Consider the following 15,484-nt stretch of genomic DNA (forward strand, 5'->3'; position numbering starts at 1 on the left):
GGACAACCTGCCTGCATTTTAAACCCGTATTGTGTATACAGCCTTTCTGTCTAGCCTAACTGGGAGAGAAGCATGTAGGAAAGCAGGTAGAAAAAGGTTTTGTTTAAAATTGTTTAAAAGGTTTGGTTAAAAATTGTGGGTCTGTTTCATTTCATATGGAAAGATGGATACCACATTGAGGCAGGCTCTTACTAAAGTGCCTGTGGCAATATGTATTTCCCATCACAGATATTTGAGGGAAAGGTCCTTATTCTGTAGTGTTTTCTTCGTAATGTTTAAAGGGAAGGTCCAGTTGTTACCAGCAGGAGTCTTGGGCTTCTGCGCTCCCCCCCCCCTCCCTTGGGCACTTGAGGGATGGAAATGTGAAGCTTCTGTTCTTGATTCAGAAGGTGGGTGGCTAACCTAATTTGGGCTGGGGGCTGCATCGACCCATAGTGAACCCTCTGGAGGCTAAAGTGCAATAGTGAGGGTGGCATACTGGGCTCCCTCACCCCACCCCGCCCCCACCCCCGTGGGTGGGCAGGCGGGCACTCCCGCGCTGGCGGGCGGGCAGGCTGCAAGCCGGCCGCCCTCGCCTCCCGGAGCCCCAGATGGAGCACTGGAGCGGCGCGGGGCTTTGCGCGCCCTTCCAGTACTCCAGCTGGGACTCCGGGAGGCGAGGGCGGGTGGCTTGCAGCCCGCCCGCCGGCGCCCGAGCGCCCGCTCCAATGCCACGCCCCTCATCCGCCGCTCGCCCACCCCCCCTCCCGAGGGGCGGCCAGCGTGGGAGGGAGGTGGGCAGAGAGGCGGCAGGCTGGGGGCGCTGAGGGATCGCCGCGCCATGGCAGCCGATCCCTCCAAGACGGCCCTGTGTATACTGCATCACAGTAATCTAACCTAGAGGTTACCAGAACATATGTGACAAAGGTTTGGCTATCTCTGTCCAGCTGGGCCGCCAGCCGCAGCTGATGGATAGCACCCTACACCACCGAGGCCTCGAGCAACAGCAAAGGACCCAGGAGCACCCCCAAGCTACACACCTGCTCCTTCAGAGGAAGTGTAACCCATCAAGAGCAGGCCATCTCCCAGCCACCCAGTCTAAGGAACCACCCACTAACAGTGCCTCGGTCTCATCCAGTCCACTGCCAAAGCAAGGCAATGCTCAAGTGAGTCCCACTGCGTTAAGTGCAAATAAGACTGTAGCCCAAGTTAGCTACCGATAAAAGGAAAACTGTCTTTTAAATAAGAAGGCAAAAAGGTAAATATTTCTGAAGATAAATATTAGGATTCCCAGGGTGTGTACAGTATACTTACATATGCTTCAGGTTACAGACTCCGCTAACCCAGAAATAACGCTTCAGGTTAAGAACTTTGCTTCAGGATAAGAATAGAAATCGTGCTCTGGCGACGCAGTAGCAGCAGCGGGAAGCCCCATTAGCTAAAGTGGTGCTTCAGGTTAAGAACAGTTTCAGGTTCAGAACGGACCTCCGGAACGAATTAAGTACGTAACCAGAGGTACCACTGTATAGCTATTGTTTCCACAGGTACTTCCCCAAACTGCTTTCTTCCATGATCACAGGACATTTGTTTCAACTGTAAGTAAGCTAAACAAGGGAGAAACAAGACAAACCTAGGATGCTGTCCAACATTAGTCATTATTTAAAATTGAAGTCAATGGACTCAAATAAATTCATTGATTTCAATGGGTCTACTCTGTATAGGACTTAGTTGGGTACCATCCCATCTTTGTAGGCTTCAATACACCTCTAAACTGGTGGTAGAAGAAAATAAATGGTTGTTATGGACATCATTTCCAAGCTTTGGGGAAAAGCAGTCACCCTCCCCCCCTCCTTTTCTCCCTTTAAATGTCGTGGAAGTCTGAATACTTGCTGAATTCAGAAAAAGAGAGCTCTTTCAGGTTTTCTTGCATGCCTCTGAATGTTCTTGCCAATTTCAGAGGTTCTGAAAGAAATGGCTTTTCAAAGCCTCTTTGTTTTCCTTTGGTTTATTACTGCAGACAAAGTCCATGACATAAATAAAGCAGAATTGCTCACCAACTCACACCCAGGCAGTATCACACTCCGATAAAGAGCTAGCAAATTCACATTTGTTTTTTTACATGTGCTTCAGTTACAATATAAATGTATATAGGCAAGGGGTCATACCAGGCTGTAAATATTTGTTTTAAAATGCTGACTTTTGAAGTAGTGATCCCGATTAGTAGCAGTGTGCATGTGCCTGAAGACTGAAGACTTACGGTCACTCAATGCCACACAAACACCTGTAACAATTGCTGAATAAAATTGAACCCTGAACCCTGCTAACTATCTCAAGGGGTCTGAATTTTGAGAACTTTTGGTTCAAGTTTTAACCTTTAAAGTAAGAGGGGAATTGACTATAGTTAAGGATACGATTGGCCTACTAACTAGAGCATTGCACCATGATGTTATTGTTGTGAATTTGGGTAGGGGCATGTCCCACTGTGATCACAGGTACTTGAAATTATATCCAGCTATCCTCTGAAAGATCCACCATCTCTCCACAAGCAAGAGGAACTCAGCAAGGCAACTAGGAGAGATGACAAAGGGAATTCTCTGCAGCTAAACCTCATTCTTACTAGAGATAAAGTGGGTACTTTGAACTCACTGTTTTTGGTACACCGTACATTCACAAACCCCATACTCACATGTCCATTTGACTTCTAAAACGTTCGGAATCCAAAGCACAGCTTCTGATTGGCTGCAGGAAGCTCCTGCATTCAATCAGAAGCTGCAGAAGCCCCGTCGGACGTTCAGCTTCAAAAAATAGTTCACAAACCGGAACAGTCACTTCCGGGTTTTGCCAAAATGTTCGAGAACTAAGCTGTGATAGCCTGGGATTCAGACTCAGACGCTGAACCCGAGGGATCCCAGCCTTCACAGAATTTCCCGCCTCCAGAACCAGCTGAGCCGGGGCTGGGGCTTGAGTTTGAAGGGTCCTCCTCACCTGTGCTGGATCCTCAGGTGCAGGCATCAGGTGAGTCTGCTCTGGCTTCTGATGGGGTGGACTCCCATGGCCTGCAGGTGCTCCACGCCCAGCCTCTCCTGAGCTGCAGAGGTTCAGGGCAGAGAGGCGAAGGGAACTGAGTGCGTGCAGGAGGAGTACTCGCCTCCAGGCCAGAAAGAGAGGCGAGTCTCCAGAGGATCGGGGCCACCCTAAGCATCAGGGCAGATAAAAGCCAGCCAGCCGCAGCCCCAAGTTGCGTGAGCAACATAGTTGCTAACACGCTTCTGACTGTAACCCTGTTCCTGCTCCTGCCCTGTTCCTTGCCCTGCTCCGTGCCTTGCTCCCTGCCGGACTGACCCCGCTGGACTCCTGGACTTAGGATTGGACTAGACCTTGCTTTACGGACAAACCCCTGGGGGCCAGCACATAAGCTGTTCAAAAACCAAGGCATGACTGTATACAATTACAGTGGTACCTTGGGTTACAGACGCTTCTGGTTACAGACGCTTTGGGTTACTGACTCCACTAACCCAGAAACAGTACCTCGGGTTAAGAACTTTGCTTCAGAATAAGAATAGAAATTGTGCTCTGGCGGTGCAGTGGCAGTGGGAGGTCCCATTAGCTAAAGTGGTGCTTCAGGTTAAGAACAGTTTCAGGTTAAGAATGGACCTCCGGAATGAATTAAGTACATAACCAGAAGTACCACTTTAGATGGTTGTAGGAAAGATGGAATCAACTTCAGCAAACAAGAAGTTGTAATTAGGGGAAGTTACTTTTCACATTTTCTCTTTATTTCAGCTTGATCCACCTTTGGGAACCCAAGTATTCCTGGAGGTATCCATCATCTAAAAATGGAAATATTCAACTTTGGCATTTTTGTTAAATAACAATTTTTGAAATCCAAGGTTGAGGATTTTACCTCTGTACAGTTTGCCAAGTGCAAAAGAACCGTCAATGGGCACTGACTTCCAGACATTTCTAAAAACCACATTCTGAATGAGATGGCATCTTACAGGCAAATGACCAAGCAGCCGTTTTTGTTCAGAGCCAAGATGCTGAGTTTCCTGGGTTACCAAGAAGAAAACTGGGACATACCCACATACAAGCCATCAATCCTGAGTAGACTCTGACGTTTTTGCTTTAAGTGTGGAATTTTAATGAGATATATCTGCCCTTTTGTCCTATCATCATACTTCTCCTAAATTTAAAAATGCACGTATGAGTTGAATGGAACTTAGGTTAAATGTTCTAGCTGAGGACTTTGATGACCCCAAAGTGCATTCTAAGTACTCATGATTTATTATATTTTTAATGGCTATATGAATGTGTGTAAATAGGGAAGTAGGGGAAAGGGATGGCCCAAATGCTATTTAGCTCACTCTTTTGTGGGGGATGTTTATTCAAAGAATGTCAAATATGTGTGCAAATAGTTCTCCCTGCAAACATTACCTAACACTTTCATTAGTTCATGCCAAACTCAGTGGCTTTCAGAAGTAATGAAAACACTGCAGTTAAGTTTGCAAGTTTTAAGACCCATAGTGTTGGTGCAATATAGAGAACAAGCAAGAGAGGAGAATTCCTGAATGAAAGTGCTCTTTGGTGAGAGAACCCCAGCAGAGATTTAAAATCACAAAATATGCAGCAAAGTAAAGGGTGGAAATAGGCTGTTAGATTTTAAAAATATGTATCCTTCCAAGTGAGTTCCAGAATGTCTGCTTGTTTCTTTCCAAAGTTTTCCTCTTCCCCCAGCTGAGGAAAAGATCACACCTGGACAAGTTTAAACAATGGTTTACTTACAAAACTCAGGTCCTTCAGAAAAGTTGCATGGGCAGTAAAATTTAGCTTAGTTATAAAGTGGTGAAAATTCCTAAATTATTGGTATCGGAACTCGAGTGGCTTATGAGAGCCATATGGTTTAGCTCAGGGGTCAGCAACCATTTTCAGCTGTGGGCCAGTCCACTGTCCCTCAGACCATTTGGTGGGCCGGACTATATTTTGAAAAAATAAAAAAATGAACTATGCCCCACAAATGACCCAGAGATGCGTTTTAAATAAAAGGACACATTCTACTTATGTAAAAACATGCTGATTCCCGGATCGCCCGCAGGCCGGATTGAGAATGCGATTGGGCCGCATCCGGCCCATGGGCCTTAGGTCTCACTTTATTGGCCGAGGGAGCCAGCGTACAGCTTCTGTTTCATGTGGCCAGCGTGACTAAGCTGCTTCTGGCGAACCAGAGCAGCACATGAAAACACCGTTTACCTTCCTGCTGGAGCAGTTCCTATTTATCTACTTGCACTTTGACGTGCTTTTGAACTGCTAGGTTGGCAGGAGCTGGGACCGAGCAACAGGAGCTCACCCCGCCGGGGGATTCAAACCGCCAACCTTCTGATCGGCAAGCCCTAGGCTCTGTGGTTTAGACCACAGCGCCACCTGCGTCTTTGAAGGAAAGCTTATGACCACTATTTATCCAAATGAACATGAGCCATCAAGCCCCTCTGCTAAATTGCAGCCTGAAATGGTACTGCGTAGAAATGTTTTATGAATTGATTCTGTATGAACTGGTTCTTACTTGAAACCCCCTAAGTGACTTATAGATTAATATGGTTGTAGCAGGAACCATGCATTTTTCAAGTGCACTTACACTTCCTTAAGCTGAATTTAACAAATAATTATAAGTAGAATGACAAAAATATAAATTTAGCTCTGGAGATGAGCACCTCACAGAGGGTTTTTCAGCACAACTGGGTCAATTGCAGGGCCTAGAAAGGTGATGCAGACATGATGGAGGACTAAAGGAAGTCTGGGCAAGAATTTGTGGCTCTAAAATGTTTAGTCGTTGAAGTAAAGCCAGAAACTTGGAACAAAGAAGTCTTTTTCCCCCTTCACAAGCACAGGCTTTGAATCACTGAAGGGGTAGGAGGTATTGCCCTTCTCAGGAACTTATCAAGCAAATAAAAGAAAGACCAAGACAGATGCCATGGGCTCTGTGACATTCCTTCTGAAATAATGTTGGTGACTAGAAGTATTAATAATAGGCCTAAAATGAGAAATGAAGACCATGGTTTTGGGGATGAGGAAGATAGGTGAACTAATACCAGTACACTGGAAGAAGCAAAGATCACCAGTGTGGAAGCAATGATTCTTCAACATCAACTTCGTTGGACTGGTCATGTTGTTCGGATGCTTGATTATCGTCTTCGAAAGCAACTACTCTATTCCCAACTTAAGAATGGACAACAAAAGAGGTTTAAAGACGCTCTCAAGGCAAATCTTTAGAAATGTAGTCTAAGCACCGATAACTGGGAAACACTGGCCTGCGAGTGCTCCAACTGGAGAACGGCCATTACCAAAGAAGAAGAAGAAGAGTTTATCCTGCTTTATCACTACCTGAAGGAGTCTCAAAGCGGCTAACATTCTCCTTTCCCACAACAAACGCTCTGTGAGGTGAGTGGGGCTGAGAGACTTCAAAGAAGTGTGACTAGCCCAAGGTCACCCAGCAGCTGCATGTGGAGGAGCAGAGACGCAAACCCGGTTCACCAGATTACGAGTCTACCGCTCTTAACCACTACACCACACTGGCTCTCAGGGATGCACAAACTCAGGGCGAAAAGGAGAAATGAGCTAAGAGGAAGGCACATTTGGCAAAACCTCACTGTAATCAACTCCCACCCAGAAACCTGTCCCCACTGCAGAAGGACTTGTAGATCCAGAACTGGCCTCCACTGTGACTTACAGACTCACTGTTAGGACCATGTTCATGGAAGACAATCTTACTCGGCTATGAGTGATGGCCAAAGAAGAATATTGCACTAAATGAAATATTAAAAATAGAACAAAATCATGATACTGATGTTCAGAAGCACCTACTTTGTGATCAGAGCTCTTTAGAGAAAACCATTTCCTGCCAACATGAATAAGCTGGACTGTTTTTTAGGAGTTATCATGCTGGATTTAAGAAATTTCCAAAGATAGGCATCTTGTTAGTGTGTAGAATTTAGCATTTATTTTCAAGTTTTCAAAGCAATTCACATGCATTCCCTTCTTTAAATCCTTGAAAACAATCCTGTAAAATAAGTCTCCATATGAAAGGGCTGAGGCAGTGATGGGTGGCTAGCTTAAGAATTCATAGCAGAGGCAAGAGTCCTAGTTCTTGATTCTGATGTAAAAGACTCATAATTTTGGTTCGGGGCCCCAAAGGGGTCCGCTACGGTTGGAGGAGAAGACGGGTGATGTCCAGCCATGGAGAGAAAGAAGCAAGTGGCTTTTTAAAAGCACAGACAAAAGGTATGAGGAACCCCGCCCAAAGGTAAGTTCAGAATTTTATACAGTCGCAATTGGGGGGGGGGTCTTATTCGTCACAGGTTCGTCAATTTACAAGGTAAGGGGGGCATGGGTGCAAAAGGGAGGTTCGGGTGCAAGATAAAAGGTGGGGTGCAAATCCTATCTATATGAGTAAGTTAATACCTGGCAGACACGGGTGGTGCTGTGGTCTAAACCACAAAGCCTAGGGCTTGCCGATCGGAAGGTTGGCGGTTCGAATCGCCGCGACGGGGTCAGCTCCCGTTGCTCGGTCCCAGCACCTGCCCACCTAGTAGTTCAAAAGCACGTCAAAGTGCAAGTAGATAAATAGGTACCGCTCCGGCAGGAAGGTAAACAGTGTTTCCGTGTACTGCTCTGGTTCACCAGAAGCAGCTTAGTCATGCTGGCCACATGACCCGGAAGCTGTACGCTGGCTCCCTTAATAAAACTACACCAATAAAATGAGATGAGCGCCACAACCCCAGAGTTGTCGTGACTGGACCTAATGGTCAGGGGTCCCTTCACCTTTTTTACACAACACACAGGCCCTCCCAGAACCTGCTGATCCAATTCTGCACAAATCAGCCAAAAAGGACACGATCATCTCCTCCACCCTGACTCCAGGGCGTAATGTATCTTGGTAAGAGATAAATAGTTAATCTGATAGCAAGGGAGAGGACAATTTGCATCTTTATCAGGGTACTGGGCTGGGTGGAGAAGTTTAAACTTTACTACTGCCCCAAAACCATTGAAACTGCCAACCTAGCAGTTTGAAAGCACAGCGGGAAGGTAAATGGTGTTTCCATGCACTGCTCTAGTTTCGCCAGTACAGTGGTGCCTCGCAAGACGAAATTAATTCGTTCCGCAAGATATTTCGTCTTGCGAGGCACTGTTTCCCATAGGAACACATTAAAATTTAATTAATGCGTTCCTATGGGTAAAAAAGTCCGGGGGGCCCTCCCGACCGGCACCGGAGTCGCGCGGCGCCGCGTTTTAAGGCTGCAGCGAGCGAACAGCAAATGCTGTTCCCACGGCCAGTAAAGAGAGATGAGCACCTGGACTTAATTGTCAGGGGTCCTTTACCTTTAATACCTGGAAATCCAGGAAGAGATGGCAAATGATATGGTATTCTGGTTTTTCTAGAACAACAATAGAGAGTTTTATCTAACAGCTGAATTCCTCACTCCTCAGAGCCAAAGGAAGTGGATCTGGTCGCCTGGCGCTTTATGAAAGAGGGAAGGGCTGAGTTGAAGTGATTAGGTTGAGGCTAAAAATAACATCTATACTTTCATGGTTACAATTCTTATTTTCCTGAAAGTAGTTATAATCATCGAGAAGCTGAACAAATACAGTGGTACCTCGGGTTACAGACACTTCAGGTTACAGACTCCGCTAACCCAGAAATAGTACCTCGGGTTAAGAACTTTACCTCAGGATGAGAACAGAAATTGTGCTCTGGCAGCACAGCGACAGCGGGAGGTCCCATTAGCTAAAGTGGTACCTCAGGTTAAGAAAAGTTTCAGGTTAAGAACGGACCTCCAGAACAAATTAAGTTCTTAACGTGAGGTACCAGCTGTCAGAGTAGAGTTAGAAAGAGAATGTTCACAGAGGCAAGGGTTAAGCTAGGAGTCCAACTCGGGGGAGGGGAGGTACAAGCCAGTCCTCACGAGGAGGTTAGAAAAAGAGCGGGAAAAGCCTTTTTGAGAGTTGCTGGTCAGGGGAGAAGCAGAGCTCAGAAGGTATCTGAACTGAATGACTCTGTGGAGTGATAATTGAAGTTAAGAACTATTTATTAATACTGTTTGTGAATTCTTAATAAAAATTATAAAAGACCAAGAGACGTTTGTGTGGTAATGTGAAGAGGAATCGACCAGCCCTGACACTAGTGTACTGATAAGGATACAAAGTTTCCTAGAACTTCCTCCTCCTTGCTCACTTCTATTTTGTCCTTCCAATCATGACTTTAAAAAAAGAGCACCCAGACAAAAAATGGGCACTTACATGTTTGGTTATGGGAAGAAATTTGTATTACAGGAAGATCAAGAAATGGCTACTCCCCTTCTTACAGCAGCCTGAATGATGATAATGTCAAGAATGGGAAACGGTCAGTATGAAGACTTTGCTAACACCACCATGGAATATGCCTTCATCGGAGCTCTGTGTTCAAGTCCGGTTTGTCAAGTCATCTTCCCCTCGTGCTCTGATCATCATTCCAACCCACTTCACAATTGTTCTTAGTTCCTCAATCAACTAAGGAGAGACCCTGGGCTCTTATGGTCATTGGCTTGCATATCATGCTCACTCTTGTTGTTGTTGATTAAATTTGTATGCCGCTCTTATCCATAGATGTCAGAGCGGTTCACAACATAAAAACACTAGACAAAAAAGACAAAATACATAATAGAAACATGAATAACACCCCCCCACACACACCATTTTATTATTATTAAATTCAATTATTACTCAATTCAGTTTGAGTAAGACTGCAGAATGTGACTGGGTAAGGTATCAGATTGGATTTTCCTGTGTTACCTGACTAACTGAAGCTGCAGTCCTTTGGGATAATCCCTTTAAATTTATTGATAAGTAAGGCTTCTCCAGTCCATGTACATCAGTGATGCTGGATAGTTTTCCAAAGGCATTAAACTGTAGAGGTATTGGGAAGTAACCCGGACTGAAAGAGGGGGAATCTGTATTGTAAAGCAGTGTTTTTCAACCTTTTTTGGGCAAAGGCACACTTGTTTCATGAAAAAAATCACGAGGCACACCACCATTAGAAAATGTTAAAAAAAAAATAACTCTGTGCCTATATTGACTATATATAAAGTAATTTTTCAATTTTTCCCACGGCACACCAGGCAACATTTCGCGGCACACTAGTGTGCCACGGAACAGTGGTTGAAAAACACTGTTGTAAAGGTACACATGTGACTACAGAACGCCCAGAGCACAATTGGAACCCTACAGATCCACAATGCAAAGTGGAAGCTTATCAGGTTCCTTGATGAGAAGCTAAGCAGTAGATTGCAAACTATCTTTTCTGGCAGACAGCTTGTCATCATTATCTCCTCATAAGACGACCAGAATGGTTGCCAGATTCTGTCTACAGATCTGTAGGTGCAGACCATCCCCCGATACAAATTAGTCCGTCAAGAAAATCCCCATGCTTAGACCCATGGGTGACTCTGGACCAATTTTCTATGGTAGTTTTTCCTAAAGATTTTATGTGTTTACACATTTAGCACATTTTTTAACATGTAAGCCATTGCTTTATATTGTTTCAAATGTCTGCTTTGCTTTTGGGAGTGCAGTCCCATTATGTGTTTTACAAGCTGGTCTCTGAAAGTAAAAATAAATTATTATTTTAGGGATTAGAGATTTCATAGCAGCCTAAAATCATGAGGCAACTCAGGATTTGTGTCCTTCAAGATAGTGACAAGGGGACTGTGTGTGACCCTCTACAGAGACTAGATTAACTGTATTAAAATAATCTGACCCACTTCCTGTGGTTAAAGAAGAGAGGGGAGTTTACGGGATCAGAGGAAATGCTTTCAGGTATCACAATGCTCTTCTGAGAAATGACTACCCACTCAAAGAGCAGACAGACACATCTTCTGCAACCCTCTACTCAAAGCTTATATGTAACATTTCCACAGAGAACCTATTCAAAGACCAGTTTCAGATCAGATCACAGCATATCAGAAGCAGAGAGTAAGTACATAACCCAGACAGCTGACTATCAACTAAAGAGGTCCAAGAAGTCAAAATACCACAGAAGCCAATTACCACTAAAGCCAAAATACCACAGGAAATAGCAGCTTGGCAACCTTTTCAGCTCCAAAGTATGATGACTACTAGGCAGTTCTGGTTTCTGAGCGAATAAAAGCTAACCACTGTTTTTTTCAAAATTGGGAAGAAGGAGGTCTACATGACGCCACACAGGAAAGGAGGAGGGAAGACACATTTTGCAAACCACTCCCATGTAGAAAGAGTGTGCATCCTATATGTGGATGATCATGTGCTGAATGCACATGAATGCAACTTGAACATGGATTGCTTCAAACAACAACAATATACAAGTCTACTTTGATACATGCACCGAGAAGTCTTGTGCAATTTTCTGGTGTATATAGGCAAATGTGTATATGTAATCCATAATTTACATGCAGCAACCATTATATTTTATGTACAAATGTAAGTGCACTGCACATATTATATGTAGGAATTTTATCAAATTTGAAGCCACTGCAATAAATAATAATAATAATAATGATTTATTGTTTTTACCCCACCCATCTTGCTGGGTTTCCCCAGCCACTCTGAGCAGCTCCCAACAGAATATTAAAAACACGATAAAAGATCAAACATTAAAAACTTCCCTAAACAGGGCTGCCTTCAGATGTCTTCTAAAAGTCAGGTAGTTGTTTATTTTCTTGACATCTGATGGGAGGGCGTTCCACAAGGTGGGTGCCACTACTGAGAAGGCCCTCTGCCTGGTTCCCAACATTTACCCAGATAAAGACTAAGCAGATGAAAAGTGAGCCTTCTGGTGAATATCTCAACAGGTCTTTCGGAAGCAGATGCCAAACATTCCTCATATGGCCAAAGTCTGCTTCTCACCAGCCTGTCCCTCTAGTCAGAGACAGTATTATTTCCTCCTTGCAACATCCTGATAAGGTTCAACAAATGCTATTGCAAGACACTGATCAGGTTCAATAAGTTCTTCTGTTGACAAGTTTTTACAGCATGCCTCTGAGCACCAAAGCTAGTAAGATAATGAAAATATTGTGATTTTAGTCCCAATCAACCACATCTTTTCTCATGTATTTGGTGATTTCAACACTATCCCCCTGGCCCTTATTTGAAAGTCAAAGACTGCAGCCCTAAACCCAATGTACTGATTTCACTGAATTTAGTAGCCCTTGTTTCTGAGTAAACCACACATAGAATTGTACTACCAGGCCATAATTCTGTTCATACTTACCTGGCAGCTATCTCAACTAAATGCAGTTGAATTAAGTTCTGAATAAATATGGGTAGAACTGGACTGGGAGCCTCGAACCAGGAACAAGAAGCCCCCAAGTTGAAATGTAATTTTTGTCGTAACCTCACTAAATGGCCTTGATCAAGTCAGTATTCTTTAGACACCCCCTGCTGCCTGCATCTCTAATAACATTAACCCACCTCACAATGCCATTGTATGGATTACTGAGCTGATGTACATTAAGCACTTCAAAAACTGTGAGCACTATAACTATTACTAAACATATATATATACATTTCTGACCCATCCAATCTACGTACTTATACATACAGGAAACCCTTCCCTGCTTTCATTTAAAATACCCACTTCTAAATACCATCTTTGCTTGTGCAATTCTTACACTTTTAGCAGCTGTGTAACAGGTCAAAATTCAAAAGGTGGAACTTTCCTGCATCATTCATTGCCTGCTGGAGAAAGCTAAGTTCCTTATTATCATGCATATAAGAGAGATATAAAAGTCCCGAACAATTCCAATGCAGGAATTGTTCAGCTAGTTTTCAAACCAGCTTTTTAACACCTTTGGGGGGAAATGGAGAGTAAGAACAGCTTCCAATCTCACCCTATACATTTCCCCCTAGAATAGCTGCCATCCAGTTTCCCTACTGTTCCTTCTTTGTCTACACTGTGCACCGCTGCTTTTATTCTTCAAAAGTGTATTCTCAGCACTCACCTGAGCTCAGGATTCACTATGGCAATGTAGTTGTAACATCTCCCCAAGACGATTTCATGTAGCTCTTTAGTGGTCCCTTGGCCTTTCCACTGCAATACTTCTGAGCTAGGGCTTCCTTTCCTTCCAGGTATGAGCACAGCAAGCAACACAGCAGTCACTAATGCAACCAAAACAACCATGGTCCCTATCAATATCAGTTTGTGCCGTTGGGTCCTGGAAGAGCTGCTTGCAAAGGGCATCTTGCTGGAAGTTGCTGAAAAGCAGCAACAGCTGCTGCTTCTGTTTCATTCATCCTTGGCAGAAAAGTCACATTCTTATATCTCCTCCTCCTTTCTCCCTTTCTGTTTCTTCCCCCCACCCACCCACTCATGCAAAGACCAATGAGCAGAGGAGCATGAGTTGCATTTTTATTGGTTTAAAAAGGCTGCACCTGAAGCAGGGCAGATCTCTGGGAGATTAACAGCACCCTGCAAATAGTGACCAGACATTCCTGTTCTTAACACTAGTCCATATTTAGGTCTGCTATGCAGTCTTCGTAATCTGCTTCTCACAAGGAGGGTGCTCATGTCCCACCCTTGTCAAAAACTGCAGAGGGAACATTTTGCAAAGTAAATCAAGGGCTATCTGAAACAGAGAGATAGTAATCCCTTCCAGCCAGTGCTTTTTTTTCTAAAAAAAATTACAGTGGTACCTTGGGTTACAAACGCTTTGGGTTACAAACTCCGCTAACCTGGAAATAGTTGCTCCGGGTTGCAAACTTTGCTCCAGGATGAGAACGGAAATCGCGCAGTGGCAGCGGGAGGCCCCATTAGCAAAAACGCACCTCAGGTTAAGAACAGTTTCAGGTTAAGAACTGACCTCTGGAAGGAATTAAGTTCATAACCCCAGGTACCACTGTAATGTTTGTTTGTTTGTTACATTTAACTCCCAATTTTCTTCCCAAGAGCTCAAGGTGAGAGTTAACCAGTCTACAAAGCTGCTTGAAAAGAGGCTGGAGAAGTAAACCGGGTGCCCAGCAAATCGCTCTCCATGCATGAGAAAACAAGCCTTTCTGACTCCTTGTAGAGGTTAACCAAACCTTGCCTCAAGTTAGCTGGAAATACAGTGGTACCTCTGGTTGCGAACTGGATCCGTTCCGGAGGCCCATTCGCAACATGAAAAGAGCACAACCCGAAGCGCCGTATCTGCACATGTGCGTGGCACGATTCAGAACTTCTGCGCATGAGCAAAGCATAATTTAGGGCTTCTGCGCCTGAAAAAGGCTGGGTTAGAAACTGCAAGTGTTTAATAGTCATTGTATTTGTTTAAAAACCAATACGATTTTTTTTTAATAAATAAAAAAGCAAGGAGATTACTTACATGTAGCCCCCATGCTCCTGAACTGGATGACTGAGGAACTGTTAGTGGGCTGAATGATCCCTTAAATCCAAGCAGGTTGTTTACATGCCCCTCTTAGGGAGTATTTTTGGTGTTGACTTAGGACAGCGTATGCTGCAACACCAAATGTCTAATAAAAAGCTGCAAACTGAACATTCTCTTGACTGTATCCGTTACACAAAGGTGCCATCTAGGGGATATGGCTCTTCATAGAATTAATCTGACAAATGGCAGCCTGCTTCATACAACAACCTCAGAATATCTAACTTTAAAAATCGCAGGTGAGATCTGCAGATCCTGCCTGCTAAATACAGCCTGCCAGCTATACCTTGGAAGAGACTCAGCAAACCCTTCAGATTTTGTGGCCTGCTTCATCCAGTTTCATAGGTCACAAGTTATGGTGGATTGACATTGACCATGTATTCACTCAGCAGCAGTCCTTGTTGCGCTCAGTAAGGAGAGAAGGGGATATAGAATAGAATCCTAGAGTTGGAAGAGACCACAAGGGCCATCCAGTCCAACCCCCTGCCAAGCAGGAAACACCATCAAAGCATTCTTGACAGATGGCTGTCAAGCCTCTGCTTAAAGACCTCCAAAGAAGGAGACTCCACCACACTCCTTGGCAGCAAATTCCACTGTCAAACAGCTCTTACTGTCAGGAAGTTCTTCCTAATGTTTAGGTGGAATCTTCTTTCTTGTAGTTTGAATCCATTGCCCCGTGTCCGCTTCTCTGGAGCAGCAGAAAACAACCTTTCATCCTCCTCTATATGACATCCTTTTATATATTTGAACATGGCTATCATATCACCCCTTAACCTTCTCTTCTCCAGGCTAAACATACCCAGCTCCCTAAGCCATTCCTCATAAGGCATTGTTTCCAGGCCTTTGACCATTTTGGTTGCCCTCCTCTGGACATGTTCCAGCTTGTCAGTATCCTTCTTGAACTGTAGTGCCCAGAACTGGACACAGTATTCCAGGTGAGGTCTGACCAGAGTGGAATACAGTGGTACTATTACTTCCTTTGATCTAGATGCCATACTCCTATTGATGCAGCCCAGAATTGCATTGGCTTTTTTAGGTGCTGCATCACACTGTTGACTCATGTCAAGTTTATGGTCTACCAAGAC

General features: G+C 44.2%; 1 protein-coding gene across 2 annotated transcripts in view; it reads right to left on the reverse strand.

The window, feature by feature from the left end:
* CD38 (CD38 molecule) overlaps nucleotides 1-13,305 on the reverse strand; it is a 30,547-nt gene extending 17,242 nt beyond the window's left edge. For both annotated transcript variants that reach the window (XM_033160692.1, XM_033160691.1), the window contains exon 1: nucleotides 12,981-13,305. In XM_033160692.1, the coding sequence (XP_033016583.1) occupies nucleotides 12,981-13,219 (239 nt within the window). In that variant the 5' untranslated portion in view covers nucleotides 13,220-13,305. The remainder of the gene's footprint in view (nucleotides 1-12,980) is intronic.
* Nucleotides 13,306-15,484: the final 2,179 nt, after the last annotated feature.

The sequence above is a fragment of the Lacerta agilis genome, chromosome 9 (genome assembly GCF_009819535.1).
Source record: "Lacerta agilis isolate rLacAgi1 chromosome 9, rLacAgi1.pri, whole genome shotgun sequence".
Taxonomy (NCBI): Eukaryota; Metazoa; Chordata; class Lepidosauria; order Squamata; family Lacertidae; genus Lacerta; species Lacerta agilis.